Below are 19,505 nucleotides of genomic sequence, written 5' to 3'. Positions count from 1 at the left end.
GCAAATAAAAGTTAGAACACAGTTATTATTTGTGTCTAATTATATAAAATTTTTTTTCTCCTTTAATTCATACATTCTAAAAACAAAAACAAAAAAATCAACATTTCGATTGTTATTTGTAACCATCTTCAGGATACAAAATAAACTCTTAAAATCCAATAATTCGCAATCAATATAAAAATATGTATCTAATTATTCTTAATAAAACAGAAGAATGCACTTCTCAAGTACTTCTCAAAACCTCGGGTGATTTCTCATTAAAATGTGAGTACAGCTCTTCATATCAAAATTGTACGGTTTTCAGAAATGGTCCTCTCATTCTGTTATAAAATTTCTTTTAAAAATTCATGTATCTTAAGAAAATCGTTAGACATATATGTCACGTCAGCGTCAGAAATTTGTACTTTTCAAAATGAATTTTAATGTTTAAACAATTTTTTATCTTTTAAAGTCACTTAGAATGTAGCAAATAGACAAATTCAACAATTTCAAATCGTTATTTTAATTATTTAAATATTCTTGAATTCTTTCAGATATATTCGCATGACACAATTTTATTGTATAATAAATCACAGTACGTTCGTCTAAAGGTAATCGGAAAACATATAGTGATCAACATGTGTACCAGTCAATTCTGACAAGTCATGGCGTGTAGAAAAATTGAGCAATCACGATTAAAAGTGCAAACACACTACAACAGTGTAAACGTTCGTCACTACTGCGAAGGAAGAACGGGGGAAAGAGTTAATACTGCGCTGGCGAGCGAATTTATCGAGGGGAAAGACCGTATAATTTGACTTTGCCGGTCAGGTCAGAATAATCGATATACCGCGGTGCGTCCGACACAGGAAACATAGGCACGTCCGATCGGCAGAGCTTAAATTGAGTGGAAATTATTTTCCCTTTACTATCATGTGCGCACACATAGATACAATACATACACTTACAATGAGACGCACACGTAAGCAGATCGCACACACGTGTGCGGTGCGCCGCGACGCGCCTTCAGGAGTGAGCAAATACCACGAGTGCAGTAGATTACCGATTCGTAGGACGTGTTTGCGCTATTTGGATGTGTGCATTACCTTGGTAAGCGCATATGCACATTGACGTACGTAACGATGAAGATTTGCGCCGCGTCGCGCCGGTCGGCTTCCATCCAGAGCGGAAATCCGTTACATGTGACTCTAGCAGCATCGATGAGACTGTATTACAACGTTGTATCGTAAAAAAAAAAAAAAAACGAAAACTATGGCGTGCAACTACATAAAAATAGTTACTCGTGTGTCGGAACTGCGATATATTTGCGTGCGTGGCTATTTTTAGTTTTGACAGAATGAGTCGCACGCGGATGGTACATATAAAGTAAATCATAAACTGAGTGTGTGACGATGAAAATATTTCCCCTTTTTTTCGTTTTTATTCCGTTTCATATAAAAATAGAAGAATAATGTTGCATCGCGTGTATACTGTATATTAAATATTAAGTACAGAGATTATTTATTACCTGATGGATACGCATAAAATATATGAAACATTAATATCGTGTTAATAAGGTATTATATCACTGTAATGTTTTTATACTTACATTGAAGATTATAAGACAGACGTCTCATTCTGCCTTGCATAGTTTTCTTTTGGCTGCTCAAGCGGCACCACATGTTCACTTGTATGTACGACCATAACTTCAAAAAGAGTATGGCGTACAACATACAAACGTACATTGCGCCAACTGAAACAATAAACGTATAACGTAAAAGTTAGCGTAAAAGTAAAAATTTTAGGGAAAAAAGGGAGGAAAGAAAAAGAGAGAAAGTAGAATTCAACTCCATTTTCAACGATAAATATGTGCATTTAGTATATAGTCTGTTACACGTACTATAGAATCTCAGAAATATCCTTTATCAATGGAAGCGAGATCTGAATACGGCCTAACATTTTTATTCTCTCTGTTTCACGCGTGCATACGCATTCGCTATTCGTTATGAATCTCACTTAAATTCCAACGGCGATGTATTCTCCTTTTCTTCTCGCGGCGATATATATAAATCGACATAGTCACCTATCAATTGCCATGAAATTTCTCAATTTCGCATGCACGACTGCGTATAACGAATCACAAATCCTTCCACGAAACCTGTGCATAAACGGCAGGGAATAATGCCGACTTAATTATCGATGAGTATCATCGCTGCGATCCTGAGAATGCCCGTTATTATTATGCTATGCCAGTAACCATACCGTTGGAAAACTGCAGACGCGATGACGAAGGCGACGCCGGCACGATTCTCATATTTTCCGATATTTCCATCGAGCGTGTCGACGGCCTCCTTCGCGTCCCGGATTGTTCGTATCTTAATTAAATCGCCTGCTACCAAGCTATCCCGAGGTGGCGAGATTCCGCACGAGCGGAAAGACATAATTTCAACAGAACGAAACCGTTCCGTCTAGCTCTTTCGCTTTTGCGACGTCCTGTTCTACTTGCATTCTATAACTTTCATTTACCTGCACCAGCGCGTCGAGTGTCATCGAAAATTTATATCTCTGCTCATGCTTGGTAGGCACAAACCTAGCACAATCGAGAGTAATTTTGATTTTTTGTTCTGACAAAAAATGGTCGGTGTTGAACTTTAAAAAGTTTTTTTTCAATTTTCGCTTCATTTTTTGAGATATCGAAGTGCGGTTTGCGGCACAACGTAGCACAAGCTTAGCACAATTTAGCACAATTTTTATATTTTTGTTTTTCAAAATGGCCGCGCTAACTTCATAAACATCTCTTTTCGCGTTTATTAATTCCTTTTACCAAATCTACTTTGCCATCGTTCTTAAGACGACGGCAAAGTAGATTTGATAAATACACCGAGAGAAAATGAAGCAATAGATCGAGAAGTGTGCAATACTTTATTCGTTCTGCTGGAATTAGTTTGCGGACTATCGAGCAGGAAAATAACAGATAAATTGATCATTGGTTACGCGCGAGTAATAGTTGGTGGCGTTAGCGATGGCGCAAATCACAATCGTCGAAAGCGATCGAAAGCGACAGCCCCTGCCACAATGTCAACGGACTCGACGGCGATAATGGGGAAACGAGAAAGCCCGAAGCAAATATTACACGGCGATGGTATCGTTCGTTAATATATACATGCTCGTCGGCAACGCACGAAAGCGCCAAAGCGTTTCCGCGAAATATGCGCCGATGCGTGCATTTGCCGCCCCCGCAGGGCGATGCAGTAGCATGCTAGCTAAACAAGCTCAGGCACACTGCAAGGCAGTTGAAAAGAGGGATGGAGTTGTCCTCCGGGTACATTCCGGCGATGCGAGCTGTCCTCGCTCTTCACACTTTTTCCTGTTATTCTCTCTGACACTTCCTAGTGTCGTATAAAATAAAAAAATAAAATAAAATAAAAAAATGTTATCATGTTATCATGTTATTCGATTTATTATTAAGTTACATATGTCAATATTCGTAAATATAGGAAACTCCTCTTAATACACGTTAAAATATACACGAACCCTCCGGAGTCTGTCTCGATCCTGCTCGACAACTCCCGATGCATTAGATGTTCAACAGTCGAAACGCGTCTCGAGACGCGTTTTAGTGCACCGCTCGTTGCCGCTTATACCGTTTATGGCTTGTCCTTCGAACGAGTATTCGCTCGGGCACACCGGCGACGTCATACAGCGCGTATCGAGTGCTCATACATGCCGAGATAATTGCCAAATGTCGTGGCACGCATATATGTACGTTGCGTATACGGTCTGTTGCAAAATGACACGATAGCTTCACTATCAGGAGATAGAGATTATGATCTAGCATTTCGGAACAATTTGTAAAAAAGTATTCTATTATAATTATTAATGAAACGTACACCAAGAACGTATAAAGTATGGCATTAATTTATTAATTTTAAATAAAAATGCTTCCTGAATATTTAAAGCTAGGGATTTTTTCAATGCGAGAGTTCAACATTTTTTAAATATATATAACTAAATATGTTAGGTATAGGATAATACAAGTATAATCTATTTTAAAGATGACATGATGATCTATATTTTAACACTTTGATTGTTTTACGGATTTTTGTAATCAATCCCTTGTCACCATACTATTATTTTTCATATAATTTAAAGTAAATTTTTCATATTAAAATATATTTTCCAATAAAATGTTTTTAATAAAATTCTTCGGCAAAGTTAATAGACCTCTCTAGAATCCACAATTGACCATAAAATCAATGCAAAGTGTCCTCGGTTCATATAGATGGTAATAGGTAGAAAATGTGTGTTAAATTAACATTAAATTGATACGGCGACGCCCTGAACCCACACAGGCGTGTACCGGCGATTGGATACATATAAGAGTCGAAGTTAAAAACCGATAGAGGATCAAATGTGTAATTTTTCAAAAATTGCTATCATGTTTTGAATAGCTACACTTGTCTTGTTTCAATATGAGAACGTATTTCTTCGTTCGAAGTATCGGGATTAAACTCATCGACTTATCAACGCTACGAGTACCGTTCTACAAAGTTATTTAGTAGGTGCGATAGATATCCTTCGAGCAGTCCTCCTAAAGGTCTGATGGAAAATCGGCAGAAAATTACTTCTCACTCTCAGCGAAGTCATTAAATTCACGTATGTCCTACAAAGTATCGAGTCTATATTTCATCCGATGCAAAAAAAAATCGTCGAAATGTCCTGCCAATAGTGCCAGAGCGAGGCTATCGCGTCGATACATCCTGCACAGTCGAAACGAATCGACAGAAGTGTATTGTGCTACCATTGGTGCGCGATGGGGGTGACGGTACCACGCGTGAAAATAGTTCCTCAATTTTCCATGGCAGTTCGCCGAACTGAGAAATTGCCAGTTCTCACCAGTGGGACTATTGTCGAATCTCGAAACCCACAATTTCCGATTCTGCCATCTCATTTTCAATCTTTTTACTCTTCATAAGTATCATCACAAGAAGACGCGCAGTCATAAAACTACTAAACAAATTTAAAATTTAAATAATTATAAGAATATTCAAAAATTTAGGAATCCTGAAAAATTATAGTATATTATTGAGAGACTTTTTAGTTCTAAAATTTGATATTATTGGAATTATAAACTGTTATCTTAAACAAACAATATGAATCTACCTATCCTCTTTTTTTCATTATTCTATAACATATAAATTCTTTCGTTAGTCTATAACATGTAAATTAATATAAGAAAAATTATTTGTAACATCTATTAATTTAATTTGATTAATCATAGTGAGTATAATCTATACATTTTTTATTTTATAATATATAAATTAATGATACGAAATTGGTAAAATTATTTTAAATATTTACATGCTTATAAAATTTAAATTCGTTCGATATTCATCAGCCTGCAAAGAGATACTTTTATTTGATACTTGTATTATTTCTCTTTCTAAGTACCATACGCTATGAAATGTTACAGTGAGGTAAGAATTCAGTTCTGCAAACATCATCTGTCTTTGTTTCGCGCTCACGTTGGCGGAACTTTTTAGACATACCTCGTACGAGGTTAAATTAATGTCAGCTCCCGAACGGACGGAAGAACAAACAGCGAAACACAATTTCCAGCGAGACCGCGCTTGGTATAACATTCCCCGGCGAATTTCATCGTGCACGCTTCCGTGCGAGTATCCCAGGCAAGTATAAAAGAAGAAGCCAGATCAATGATCAAGACTCCCCCCTTCTTTCTCTCTTTCTCTCTCTTACAGAAGAAACACTCGACGACACATTTTCTCGTCTGCTAAGTTCAAGCAGTTCGGACTCCTTCGCTCCGAAGTGCACGTGAAAATAGTTTCTAATCAAAATGCATTGATTCACATCAGACGTGTCAAGAGATGGAGTAGAAAAATATCAAGAAATACTGAACTGATATTGGGGATTCTTAGCAATAACATGGAAAAAATACTTTTAAAAAGAAAATTTTTTTGTTATTTTGTTATTATCTTAACTGCGAACTTGTTATTTCAACGTGAAATTATTATAGCAATATACAAAATACAGTTAAAAATATATAAAAAGAGAAAGATACTTATAGAAATATTTTTAAAGGAACGAAAGTCATTCGAATATTGGAATGTGAATCGTTTCACATTCTTAACACAAAGCAGGAAATGTGAAAATTCCAAATACAAGAATTCTCCATAAAAGATTTTTACAAATAAAACCTTTTGAAGTATTCAAAGTGAATATATGAATTTTCAGTTACTCAGACATAAAACGAAATAAGTTGAAACTTTACAATATTATAATTTAAGATCGTGAAATTTAAAATTAAACTATGTATTCAGATACCAAACAAATATTAAATTGAAATTTCTAGCAGAGATGTTAAAATTAACACAAACCAATTATATGAGTAATAATTATAAGTTTTGTACCGCAAAATATTTTCTCTTCTTCCCTCTCGCATTACTTTTCTCCCTTAATTCTTGACACCAATGCCGTTGCAATTTAAACATACGTGCTTATACAGACAATATATATTCTAATATGTGAAAGAGGAATATTTAATTAAGATCCAGATCTTTACGCATCAGTTAAAATGAAATACTGTGTTTAGTAAGAGAGAGTGTGAGAACGTCTCGCAGACTACATTCTTCTTAAAATACCTTTGAAATCATTGATCTGGCCTTCAGCCTTGATCAAGCAGAATGAAACTATGCATGAATTTATAGACGCGCGCACGGTACAATTTACAATGAAACATGCTGAAGAATCTTAACGGATCAAGTAACTTCTCTTAGCGAGGAGCTGTATTTCGTTCTTCCTTTTTCCTTAATATATTGATTCTCAATTTGGCCACTATTGCTCTCTAGAGCTTTTTTCCTTTCCTATCCTATCCTTCACTCTTTTTCTCTTTCTTTTCTTCTATATAAAAAACATATAAAAAAACTAAAAAAATGCCTAGAAAAGGCTGTAGTTATAGAATAAAAAAAATTTGTTTATACATGTGTTTATTTTCTTATAATATCTATTGAATTGCCGCACCACACATATATATATATATATAAAATATTAGATATGGGAAAAAGTTCGTGGCGTTTTTTTTAATGCCATCTAACGGGAAAAACGCCACGAACTTTTAATATATACGTATTCCCACTATCATATATAACATGTTAAGAGTAAATTATGAGATAATCATTAAATCTTTTTAAGGTGTCTTATGAAAGACGGTCTGATACTTCACCAAAATTAATTTCCGCATTTATTACGCGCTGCTAAATAATACAGCTCCCGACTATTTCTGTATGAAATAAAAAAAATTGTTCGTGGCAATTTGTAGTATTTGATACGCGATGGGAAACGACAGATGAATGAAGACTAGAATTCATTTCCGTGCTACTGCGTGTTTTGTATCGCGACGCGGAAACTGTACCTACGCGCGCGCGCGCGCATCCCATTTCAGAAGTTCGATTCTTTCTCCCATCGATGTAATTCGATTAATTCCTTTGTCAGGTGGTATCGAAGCCCGCGTCGAGGCGAACAATGTTACGGCTGCCGCGCGTTTCTGCATCGCGTGCGCATTGCACTTGGCGTGACAACACGTGGATGCGGAACTGCAGCGCCCGATACATTTCCGTGCCGACGCCGGCGTATAAATCGATGCTCTCGGAAAAAAGGACGCGAGAAAGGGGATATAAAAAGAGGATCGGAATCGTCTGCCATGGCGAAATGGTATATTTCTAACGCGATCGTAATCGGAGTAGCACCATGCTGTATTTTCGATTCTGCGCGTACACCGGCGCATGAAAATTTGAGAGCCGGCGGAAAGCTTTGCGTTTCAAATTATGCGATCCGATATTAGATTCGACTTCAGACATAAAATGTTGAATTTTACATTAACAAATTCTTAACAATTTTTAGGAAACATTAGGAAAAATCGCAATTACAACAAAAAGATGCATACTAATAGAAAAGTATACTTTAAATTATTTTAAATTACATATAATCATGTACACAAAATGACTTATTATTATTTTTAAAAATTAAAGAAAAAATCAAGAAAAAAAAATTTCTTTTTTATCAATAATTTCAAAAATCACTTGATCTATTTAATGAAATTTTAAACATATATATATATATAATATCATTAAAATAACTCGAATGATTTTTAAAATTTTTAGAAAAAAAAAAAATGTTTTCTTCAACTTTGACACCCTTTGACATCTTTGAATATGAAATTTTCATCTTGAATTTGTGTGAAAAATTACCTGTTAAAGTTTTTTAAAGTACTTAATATCCATCCCGTATAATTTGAGTAATTATTAAACCGAGTAACTCGATTGAACCACACTCGCTATGAGTTTCTACATTTTCCGCCAATTTACCAAACGACAAATTGTCGCGTATCGACACATGTTCTCTGTACTCATTATCACCCGTATGTCGCTGATGCTTTTTTCACGCTGTCCGATAATTACCAGGCTCGAGCCATTGTCGAAGGAGTCTAATTTAATGCGGCAGCGTGAGTTATCTCATGCATTAATTTAATAAAACAAAACGCAATTAACGTAGGCGCTCAACTTCCGTGAATGAAGGCCAAAATCAGTTTGCCGAGTGAAGTTACGTGTTACAAAATTTCGGCACGTCGAAACTTTGCGATGTTTGGCAGGCGTATAATTATACCGGTAAACGACGGAGCGTATAATTTCGCGCAATGCGTTACACTGGGAGCGGAATGTGTCACGGGCATGGCTCGAAGCCATCCCGATGGAAACAGGAAAGCAACATGATAATGGTACTTATAGCTATATCTTGCATTGCGCGAAACTACTTCGTATACACCTCGTGCAATTTCGATTCTCGATTATCTCAACTAATGCATATTGCATTGAGGAACCGATAATGTAGATCGAAGAGAGATTTATGAAATAATATTTTAATATTTATTTATAAATATTATCAGATTACTAGATCTCCTAAATGTCAATGACTCTAAACATTTTTTAAATCCATTCTAAGATAAAAAATTTTATAATGTATTCATACATGTGTAGCTTGTCATCATATTTGAATAATAAATTAATTTTTACATATTAGTGAGTATCTGTCGATAAGTATTTCAAAGAGAAAGTCTCTGTACACAGTCGTTTATAAATAATCGATTACCTTTTTGAGGGATTTAATCAACAACCGCAACCGCGCATTTTCAGCAAATTTAACCAACATGCCGAAATTAATCCAAAAATGCATTACGCGTAAAATGTATGTTTACAGTACTCTGTTTGTAAATGTAACTACGTAGAGGCTAAAAAATGTAACTATGTAGAGATTAAAAATGTGATTGCGTTAAATATTCTTTACGTCTAAAATATTAATTCTTCATGATTTATTTTAACCGGTTTTTCGCTAGATTTAAATAAAACCCCGACAAATTATCCAGTTAAATGTTTATACGCGGCAATTTGGAAGAGTTCCCATCCGCAACTATTTCGATCCCGAAGGAAATAACTCTCAGAGAAAACTTTGGTTGTCAAATGAATATCCTCCCATCTTTCCCCTTTTGCTTGCATTATAAGTTACGTAAGTTATAATGGATAGCGCTTCTATTGTCATTTAAAAATATTATTCCAAGTATGCATATCGATTATAAAACAATCTATCATCGACATGAGCAGCGTTCTGTATTATACCCGCAAGGAAGTCACAAACAATTCGCGACGCAACATAAGTTTCTCGCTCGAGCGGTGTGCCATGCGGGTGGCAAAGTGCGAACTCTTTATTTTCGATGATATCCGGCCGGATGCGAGCGATAAATTCTGCTCCCCGATTTGCCGTCTCGAGAGCCTTACCTTTTATACAGGCAACATATATTTCAGAATCGATTGTCGCTCGTAATTCACCTGGTACGCGTAATTCCCTACTTATGTTCTGACGATTTCTTCGCCCGCTCCGTCGCTATTTCCCAATCCTTCAGAATCGTTTCTGATTCTGGCACGATATCCAGTTGGCACGGGAATGTAATCACCTCGTTGGGTCACTATGCGTGAAGGAGGATCTTGGCAAACGATGCGCATTTGTTTCACGCACGTCTACACACGCGTGTGCACGCAAAATCTCTTGCCATCGAAACTTTCAATTGACTACTTTATCAGACTTTTCGATAGAATGATATTTCAGTGACCATATTCTGTACACATCTACCGACAGTTGTCGGTATCCCATTAAGTAGCGACAACCAATGAAAATCGTGTTTTTTTCCTTGTCATTGACTATCATTAGTTATCGACACCAACAATTGTTGATAGAAGTGTATAGAATATGGACTCTGTATTCATAGTTGATTCTTATTTTAAGATTGTCTAAAGTACAATTTTAAGATATTATAATCACAATCGTATCTTAAAACATTACTTATGACGGTCTTAAAAACAGACTATAAATATTAATTATTAGTTAATGTCTCAAATGATTGAGATTAATGATCATTGAGTAAAATTATGATACACGTTTATAATTATTAATTCTATTGACTATTTTATTAGACTATTATCCGATTAATTTTCATTATCATTATTAATAATATGTTTAATCTAAAAAAGAATAACATATTATTTTTTCGCAATAAATTTTTTGATTCTCTATCGAAATTTTCACCTTTCATCCGCAAAGTGGATTTTCAAATTTCAATGCAGATTTTTATCATTTCAAATTGAAAATTAAAAATCTAAAACACTTCTTATGTGTAAAAGCTTTAAATGATTTTTTACTATTATAAATGTTGGATAGCATTTTATTTATTTTTTTCAGATTTAAATTTATCTATCAAAATTCACAATAGAAAATCGATTGTTTTTTAAAGTTCAACATTGTTGGAAAAAAATTAAAGTACTTATTAACATCATTATTATTAATTAATTAATTTATGATATTATTTAGCTTTTGTTTATGATTACATTTCAAGTCCAACAAATTGAATCGGCGCGCAGTTTAAAAAATTGAAAACTGTATAATATTCAATAAATTTATATATAAATATTATTAAGCGCCATTATATGCTTCGATCAAATGTTGGATTCTTTCTCTTATTTGTATTATTCTTTCTCTTATTCTATTGTTATGTAATTTTTTATATTGATGTATTTTTTTATGTATTATTTCAAATAACTATGGTGTTGAAATAATGTAGAATTGATACGGCTGTCTGATATTGACTCTCAGTATCGTAATGTGATATCAAACTCTGATTGTGATATGATATTGATAAGACACACGTTCTTGTTGGTCGTTGTGTATTCGTTACGGCGAATGATACGTGCATTATCGAAAAAGAGCGCGATATCTTTCGCCGAGAATAGACAATTACCAGGATACCAGATCGAATATAGTCCTTTTATTTTAGGAGGGTGTTTCTTCTTTGGTGGAATTGGCGTAAAAGAAAGGAGACTTCCTCCTTGAACAACTAACACGAGCGTATCGAATTCGTTTCTATCCTCTTCCTCCCCATTCTCTATCCCGTATTTTCAATCTCCGGTCGAAAATATTATTTGTCTGTGACTCCTCGGCACGCTGCAACGCGCTTTTAGTCTCGAACAAGCAAAATGTATGATATAATATAAAATGTCATCCATTTCGCGTGCTCAATTATAATAATACTTAATTTGAGGCAATTCTCAAATATTGTAACGACTAAAAGTAATAAAAAATATGTATAATAATATTACTCAAATTAATTTTCATTAAATCAAATTAACAACATCGAATGAACTAAGTATGAAACTTTTATCGGGTTTTTTACAAAATACACATTACATATGTCATTACTATACAATTCTTAACGTAATAAAATAAAATATTCAGATCTAAAGCGTTAATTGGAATGAAATGAACAATAATGTTTATTGAACAAACTAAAGACAGAATGTATGTCTGAATCGCTGGAGTGACCGCACTCGTGCATTGTTCACGCGACAAATCGTGTCACGGCTTGGCTGCTATCCGCAGGATCAGAGACACCATTCGATTCCGCAGCGCGAAACACTCACGGTACGACGTTCTTGGCCTGACCCGAAACCCTGAGGAAATGCGGGCTATTCTCGCGCGAGACGCTCTCGAGACATCCTCACTATGTTACTATCCGCCTGGATGTTTGCGGCGGAAAAGAATCCTGTAGAATTCGCGAGAACGGCCAAACGGCATCCGGCCACAACTCGCGGGGCACGCCGATCGCAACGTCGAAACAATCCGTGTGAGATCCTATTTCTAATTAAACTCCTATTCAAAGTTTCAAGTAATAGACTTTGAAGTACAGAGTAACTTAGCAGTTAGGATCTCGTATTTCATACAGATTCACATTGCACTCATCTTCTAAAATTATCTCTTAAATAATTCTATCGGATTTCAAATCCGCGCGTTTTTCTTACATTTGTAATATTATACAAACGCGTTATGTAACTTGACCTATCCAATGACGGAGTGATCTAAGAATATTGAGTTCCGTCGATGTTTTAACACACATCCCGAAGAAAAAAATCTACGAATTAAAATTCACTATCTCTGATGTAAAGTATTGATGTGATATCTCAAACAACATAATTCAAAAGTACGCAATACCATAGCTGTCGGTATTAATATTCTAGGATTATCGCGGGCTACGTGTACTGGAATTTCGACGTGCCTCTCCGCGACATTGCGTTGCAAAAGCAGATTCCCCTCGGCAAACTCGAACCCACGAAATCCACCAGCGACTCGTTCATTTCCGCAGAATTCCCCACGACATCGAAGTCCCCGTTGTAACGTGCACAAGCTTGCTGTTCTCTCCGTTCGCATTATCCGTGCAAGAACCAATTTCGTAGCCTAATTTTAGTCGGATTATCCCACGATAGCATCAGTATATTATATTCTATATATTCAATGTAATTTTTACACTTCATTCGAAGTAAAACTTAACGCTTGGAAAGAGCGTTCAATTCCTTTGTCTATCATGAGACATAAAAAAATTTTTAATTTATATATTATTGTAAATTATATTATTTAATTTAAATTATCTATAAGTATATTAAATATCAACTGCGGAAGTAAACTCATTCTCCAACTTTCATTAACAATTAAAATTAAAGAATAATGGCAAATGTATATAGAATTTCAGTTAGACTTCTTTTCATAAATTAGATGGAAATCATTACTTTGACTTATGATAGGTGTGTGTGCATATGACACGTGTGCGTAGACATCTTCTTCGCACCACCCAGCGACATTTCACGCTACGTCAAGCCTGCTGCTCGTTTGAAGTCCACGAAATTGGCTGCGCATCTCTGTTAACGGGCTCCGCCGCGACGGGATGAATTCTTGCACCCCTGTTCGCCGCTTTTTTCTTCTCCCATTTATCTGTATATATATATATATATATATATATATATACACGTTATGTATACGTGTACATAAACTCTTCTTTTTTCTTCGTCAAAGACGATTCCACTTTTCGATATACCCGGATCAATATCTGAGATGCGGATTTCTCATTCTTTGTCCAAGTAATTTCGACGATTTGTCTGATCGCTCTAAAAGTTAGGATGAGCTTTTCGAGTTTAACAGTGGCGTTCGAACAAATAAACAACATAACGGATGGACTTCATGTTCCTGAAGCCAACGAATACGACTGCTCATACCCAGTCTAGCCCAGTACACGTAGCCCGCGTGATAAAATAAAAAGAGGCTTGAATTAATGCAGCTTCGTTTGTTGCTTTTATATTCATCTTTCTCTTTATCCCTTTTGCTTTTATATTCATGTAATCGTAATATCTTCGATAACTTTCGATAAGATCAAAAATTTTAAAAATTCGGCTTTTTTGATCTTTTAATGCAACTATTGATTTCAGCCATCAATAGCTAAGAGAAGTCTATCTAATAAATAAAAGAAAGATTCTGTAATTTGAGTGATCAAAAGCATTCAAAAGTGCTTTATATATATATATATATTAAGTTATAATTCATTTAAAATAAAAAATATCGCTACTGTACTAATTTTTTTCCAAAAGTACAGAGCTAAAAATTTTACAAAAAATTGAGAATATTGCTTGAAAAATTATATCAATTTATAATCATTGACAGATTCAGAAATTTATTGAGAGGGAAATCACTGGCTCATTGTAAGCAAAATTTTTTTTAAGATTAAATATGAAAAGATAGAATATTCAATTATTACACTAAAAGAGAATTATTTAAATATATAATTCATAAAACGTGATAATATAATAGAATCTATGTTTTTTATATATAGAAGTTTCGTAAATTAAAAAGTTTTTGGAATATTAAAATTATGATTATGTATTTCAAAAATATTAATCTTTTGAGGTCTAGTTAGTATACTGGTCAAGTATAGAAATTTATTTTATCTTTCATTTACAGATATTTCCGGCAATCTCTGGGAATATCTTACACAAAAATTAAAAAAAATATATTATATTTTCGAGCTCCTTACAACTAGTCCTGTCAAACTATATGCCATATGAACTAGAAATTTAAAAAAATTTTATTTGGATACCTTAACTTGTCTTCCCTAAAATTTCCAATTTGTGGATTTTTGAGTGCTCGCTTTTGAAAAATATGTGGGTCAATATGATTCATTACTGCTAAATTTCAAATTTCTACATCAAACGGTTTCAGAGAAAAACGGCTGTGACAAACGGACGGACGGACATGTGAGTGATCTTATAAAGGTTTCGTTTTTCCTTTTGAGATATGGAATTCTTAAAACATCTAAAAATGATTCTATCGCGATTTACAAAAATTTTTTCTTTTGAACTTTCCCTTCTGGACAAGACTGATCAGTATTCTGGCCACTCACAAACTTGCAACTCTATGCAAGGTGTACATTCAATATATAGATGGATTTTCTATAGAAAAAAAAATCAATTTTAAAAGAAAAATCCCTATCCTCAAAAGATTAAAGATATCTATAATATTTATGACTCCTATGGTTTCCTCCACAGATCCGCCAGTGATTACAATTAATATTTTTAACAGCAATTCAGTGTTTGAATACAAATATCTATACAATTGAATATAAACTGTAAGATGATTATTACACTAAATTAATTATATTAATAAAATCTACTTTCTGTAATAAGGATTTGTTTAATTAACTGCTTGTCTACAAGCAAAAATACTAAATTTCAAAGAATCATTCTATTATTCATAAAACAAATGTAAGACAAACAAGTTTGAGAAGTTTGAAGTATCGCTGATTTCAGCGATTCTCTCATCAACGTAACTATTATAGGTTGGAAAAGCATTCCTCGAAGTGCTCTTGGAGACAAGGATCTACATTATTTATTTACATAGTGTTATTCTCTCTCTTTCCTTTCCCACAATAGTACTGTCCTGATATTTGCGGCCTCTTCAACATTGCGTTGATTATCGCAGACGACGATCTCAAGTCGTGGAGCAACCTCCACGAAAATTTGCTGGAAACAAAGGAAACATCGTTTGTCAACCATAGAATTTTGTTAACGTCCGTTTTCATCGCATGTTGTTTTCGAAAAATCAACCCTTCTTCCGCTCCCTCAATAGTATTTACGTACCAACCCCTCGCAACTTCCGTAGATGTACAAACATTCTAATGAGCAATCTTCCACGTCGAGTTTCCCACGTCGATCGTACGACGGAGACTTGGGAGAAACCCGAATTTGATTCACTCTGGTGCTCCTTTGTCCCAACCTACCCCATTCGTCCCTGCCTAAACCAACAGTATCCTTCAGCGCCTCCGCGCGACCCTTCTGTACACAGAGCCGAGTGTCTGGACGTGCAATTTGTAATTCCGGTGGAACTCATCGGAGAACTGACTCGCCGAAGAACTGCCGTTGCATAATTTGTAATTCCAAAGAGCTCCGGAATCTACGAAGCGCTCGTGGGTGATGTGGTAAGAAAGAGCAAGTCGACGATGGAATAGGAGAGAGTTATTGATGGAAGACACTGTGAATTCACTTTTCTCAAAATCGCGAGTAAAAAATACTTCTAAACGCTTTCAATGTTGGCTCAGAAATTTAAAAATAATTATTAATTATCACCAAAACCAAAATATTCTCTTTAAAAAAAAATGGCGAGAAGTATAAAATATTTACTGCATATATAACAAAAATTAATCTCAGACTCCTCGTTATTCACCGGTGGAAGTTCTCATTTACTGAAGTAGACGCTGGTAGATTAAAGCATAATAACGAAGTAGTTATACCGCGCGACCCGTCCTCTCTGGGGAGCCGGACGGAGAAAACGGAGGGGGGTCTCGTCGAATTAGGTGGCGGACCCAGATTTGTTATTCAAAATTCGCGGAAAGGCGTCCGCCTGCTCGCGCTTCCGGCTACGTTCGAACGTAATTTCCGTTTCACGTAAAGCTTTACCTTCGCGTACCTTTCGTCATGCTTGTCAGGAAAGCGCGACAAACTTCATCTGACACTCTCTTTCCTTTGAAATGAACTGCGCATGCACATAAGATGACTCTTGTAAAAATGTGTTACAATTTATTACAGAAGAAGCTCATAATGTAAATTTAATAAGCTAAAAAATGAAAGTGTCGTACACTACATTGTTCATGCAGAAAAAAATAGGAGCCGTAATACTTTATTCATTTTGTGTGGCAAACGCGAAGCGTTCATTTCGATTTCACGCTGTCTACATTAAATTTATCCTTTTTAAATGGCAGTATTTCTAACATACGTAAAAAACACAATCGTCTAGAAATCATAAAGCTTAAATGAAATGTCAAGATTTTATTTTTAGTACCTGGGAACAATCTCTATTCTTATTTTGCAGCAGAATCCTCTCTTCGCCTAATTACTTATTCATGTTAAGATTAACGCTGGCACGGATACCGCGGTGACGGTGGAAAACGCGCGGGGAATACCGCAGCATTTGCGTCACGAGACCGTAATAATATACGGTGAAGACATTTCCGTTCGTGGACGTTAACGCGAACATCGCGTCCGCGTAAACAAGAAGCGCGGAGAATACACGCCCGCCTGCCTTAATTCGCGAAAGAGTTTCAACCGCAGCCTTTGTTTCACGAGATGTGATATTGCATTTCCATCTGGTGGCTGCCACCATGCTGAGATTTTACGGACTTGTCATGAGCTCGTTACAGTTAACGGCATCTTAAGGATAGCCTCTCCTCGATAAACTCTTAAGAAATAATACACGGAAAAATGATTTTGCTGAAATATCTAAAAGTTTAGCATAATACAGATCTAAAAATAATTTTATTGAACCTTCAAAATATTTGTGTAGAAAAGCGTAACGAGCAATGCTATAAAAAATTTTGATGTTTTAGCAATCAATAATTTGAGTATTCTACATAATTATTTCAACGGTCTAAACAAAATTAATTTTCAGATCCTTATCTAACTACATTTTTAGATATTTCAGCAAAATTCTTTTTGTGTACAAATACTACAAATATTGACTGTCCGTCAAATATCGTCATCAGCCAAGCTAATATCGAATAACCATTTGTGACCGATATTCGTAATCTATTTTTATTTCCCGACTATTTTAAAAAATGTCATAATATTAATACGACTTTGTCATCGGTTTATAAACGTCTTAAAATTGTATTTAAAACGGTCTTAAATAAGAATTGACTATAAATACCTGCTTATGTTGCTTCTCTCTTGTTCGTGATATAATAAATATTAATCCTCTTGTATTTCGGTAATTTGTATTAATAATAGCATCGACTTACATTTTGTTAATCGATTTTATAGTAACACATAGCTGCAAAGTGTATACAAAGTATACACTTTGAGAACGAATTTATGAGTTAATTGCAAAATTGAAAGCGCGGAGGTGGAGAATTATTAGAACGTCCGGACATTATATGTGCGCTCAAGTATGTCCGCTTGCTCGTGACAGCTCGCCGCGAAGAGTGTGCAGCAAGAATTTGCAAATACCGTGAGGGACCGGTAATTTCGAGTGACTAGATTCGCGCTCGTGTCGGGTGTGCAGAGATTACTGCGCTGAGCCAGATAGTCAGCGGTCAAAATCCAGGAAAAGCAAATATTCTAAACTTGGGAAAAGCGCACTTAAAATTATAACGAAAATTAAGGACGCATAATAGATATCACAAATTCAACATAAAATAGAAAATTTAGGTATTAAATGTTGCCATATAATTATATCATTTATAATTTGGCTAGAAGTTTGAATAAAATAGCGTAAATTAACGTCAGAGAGCAAACCAGATAGAAGAAAATTCTTAACTGAAATATATTCAAAATTTAATTAAAATATTATACATTATATTTAGATGATGGAGTATGAGATAAATTGCAACATACAAGCACGAATGTCTCGTTTTCATAAAATCAAGTTAAAAAGCATTAAAATAAAACGTTTTTGTTTATGAACACTAATTGTAAGTTAATTTAATAATAATTTTATTGAACATTTCTCTCTGGTCAACAAATGTGTAAAATAAAGCACAGCTGATTGTTTTGTAAGTTAAAAGAGGATAAGAGGCTATTTAAAAGTCAAAAGTTTTCTTTCATGTCTGATCAATGGTCGACTTTTCTACTGAACCAACCTCCATCGACAAAAATTTTGCACATTTAGTGTTCTAAATAGAAGTATTTGTCGCAAATATATCCGTAAAATATATCTACATTATCCATGAAAAATATGTTTTTAGTCAGTTCAATACGGTAATTGCTATTCACAATTGCTGTTATACGATCTTCTACAATATTTTCAATGAACGAGATTTTCGACAGACAATTGTATTTATATCAACACGTACTCCCATTGCCCAATCATCAAACTAAAGGCGAGAACCCTCTCTATACGACAATATGGTACCACTTAACTGTGCGGCAAACACTCGACGCCTTTTACTGAATTTACGGGTCTGCTGCATGGGAAAGTGCGGATAGACGAATGCGGTTGCAAGAGCGACAACAAGGTAGACAGGGAGGTAGAAACGAGAAAGAGCGTTAGTTGAAAGGTCATAGGATGTCCATGTCGCATTTCTATCGGGTGTCACGTTTCGCAGTATCAACAGAAAAAAAAACACAGTATGCTCGTCTGTCGGTGTAGGAGCACTTCCGAATGAGCGAAATTCGACATCCGATAGTTGACGATGCTTTCGCATCGACCATCGTGATTACGGCGGTCGACGGCAATGTGCTACGTGTCGCGTCGCAACCCTCAGTTCTCTCACTGCAGTTTTTTGTGTGTTTCAACCTCGTCGTTCAACCAAACGAGGAACCCGATCAGGAGAATTAAATCGTTCGACATTCGCATTTGAAAAAAACAATCATGTGGACATGACAACAATGATTGTCGAAGTATATGTGAAACGATACAATTTCGATAGGATAGGCAGGCAGAATCTCTCACACACACGCACGCACGCACACACACACACACACACACACACACACACACACACACACACACACACACACACACACACACACAACAACAATAAATAATAATTATTATTATATATATATATATATTAATTATTATTATATATATATATA

General features: G+C 35.2%; 1 protein-coding gene across 1 annotated transcript in view; it reads right to left on the bottom strand.

The window, feature by feature from the left end:
- LOC105618616 (diacylglycerol O-acyltransferase 1) overlaps positions 1-19,505 on the bottom strand; it is a 102,463-nt gene that overhangs the window by 31,642 nt on the left and 51,316 nt on the right. The window contains exon 6 of the mRNA XM_012200147.1: positions 1,589-1,732. Coding sequence (XP_012055537.1) covers positions 1,589-1,732 — 144 coding nt within the window. The remainder of the gene's footprint in view (positions 1-1,588; positions 1,733-19,505) is intronic.

Source organism: Atta cephalotes, assembly GCF_000143395.1.
Source record: "Atta cephalotes unplaced genomic scaffold scaffold00017, whole genome shotgun sequence".
Lineage (NCBI taxonomy): Eukaryota > Metazoa > Arthropoda > Insecta > Hymenoptera > Formicidae > Atta > Atta cephalotes.
The sequence above is the reverse complement of the archived record's forward strand: the minus strand, read 5'-3'. Positions and strand labels throughout refer to the sequence as shown.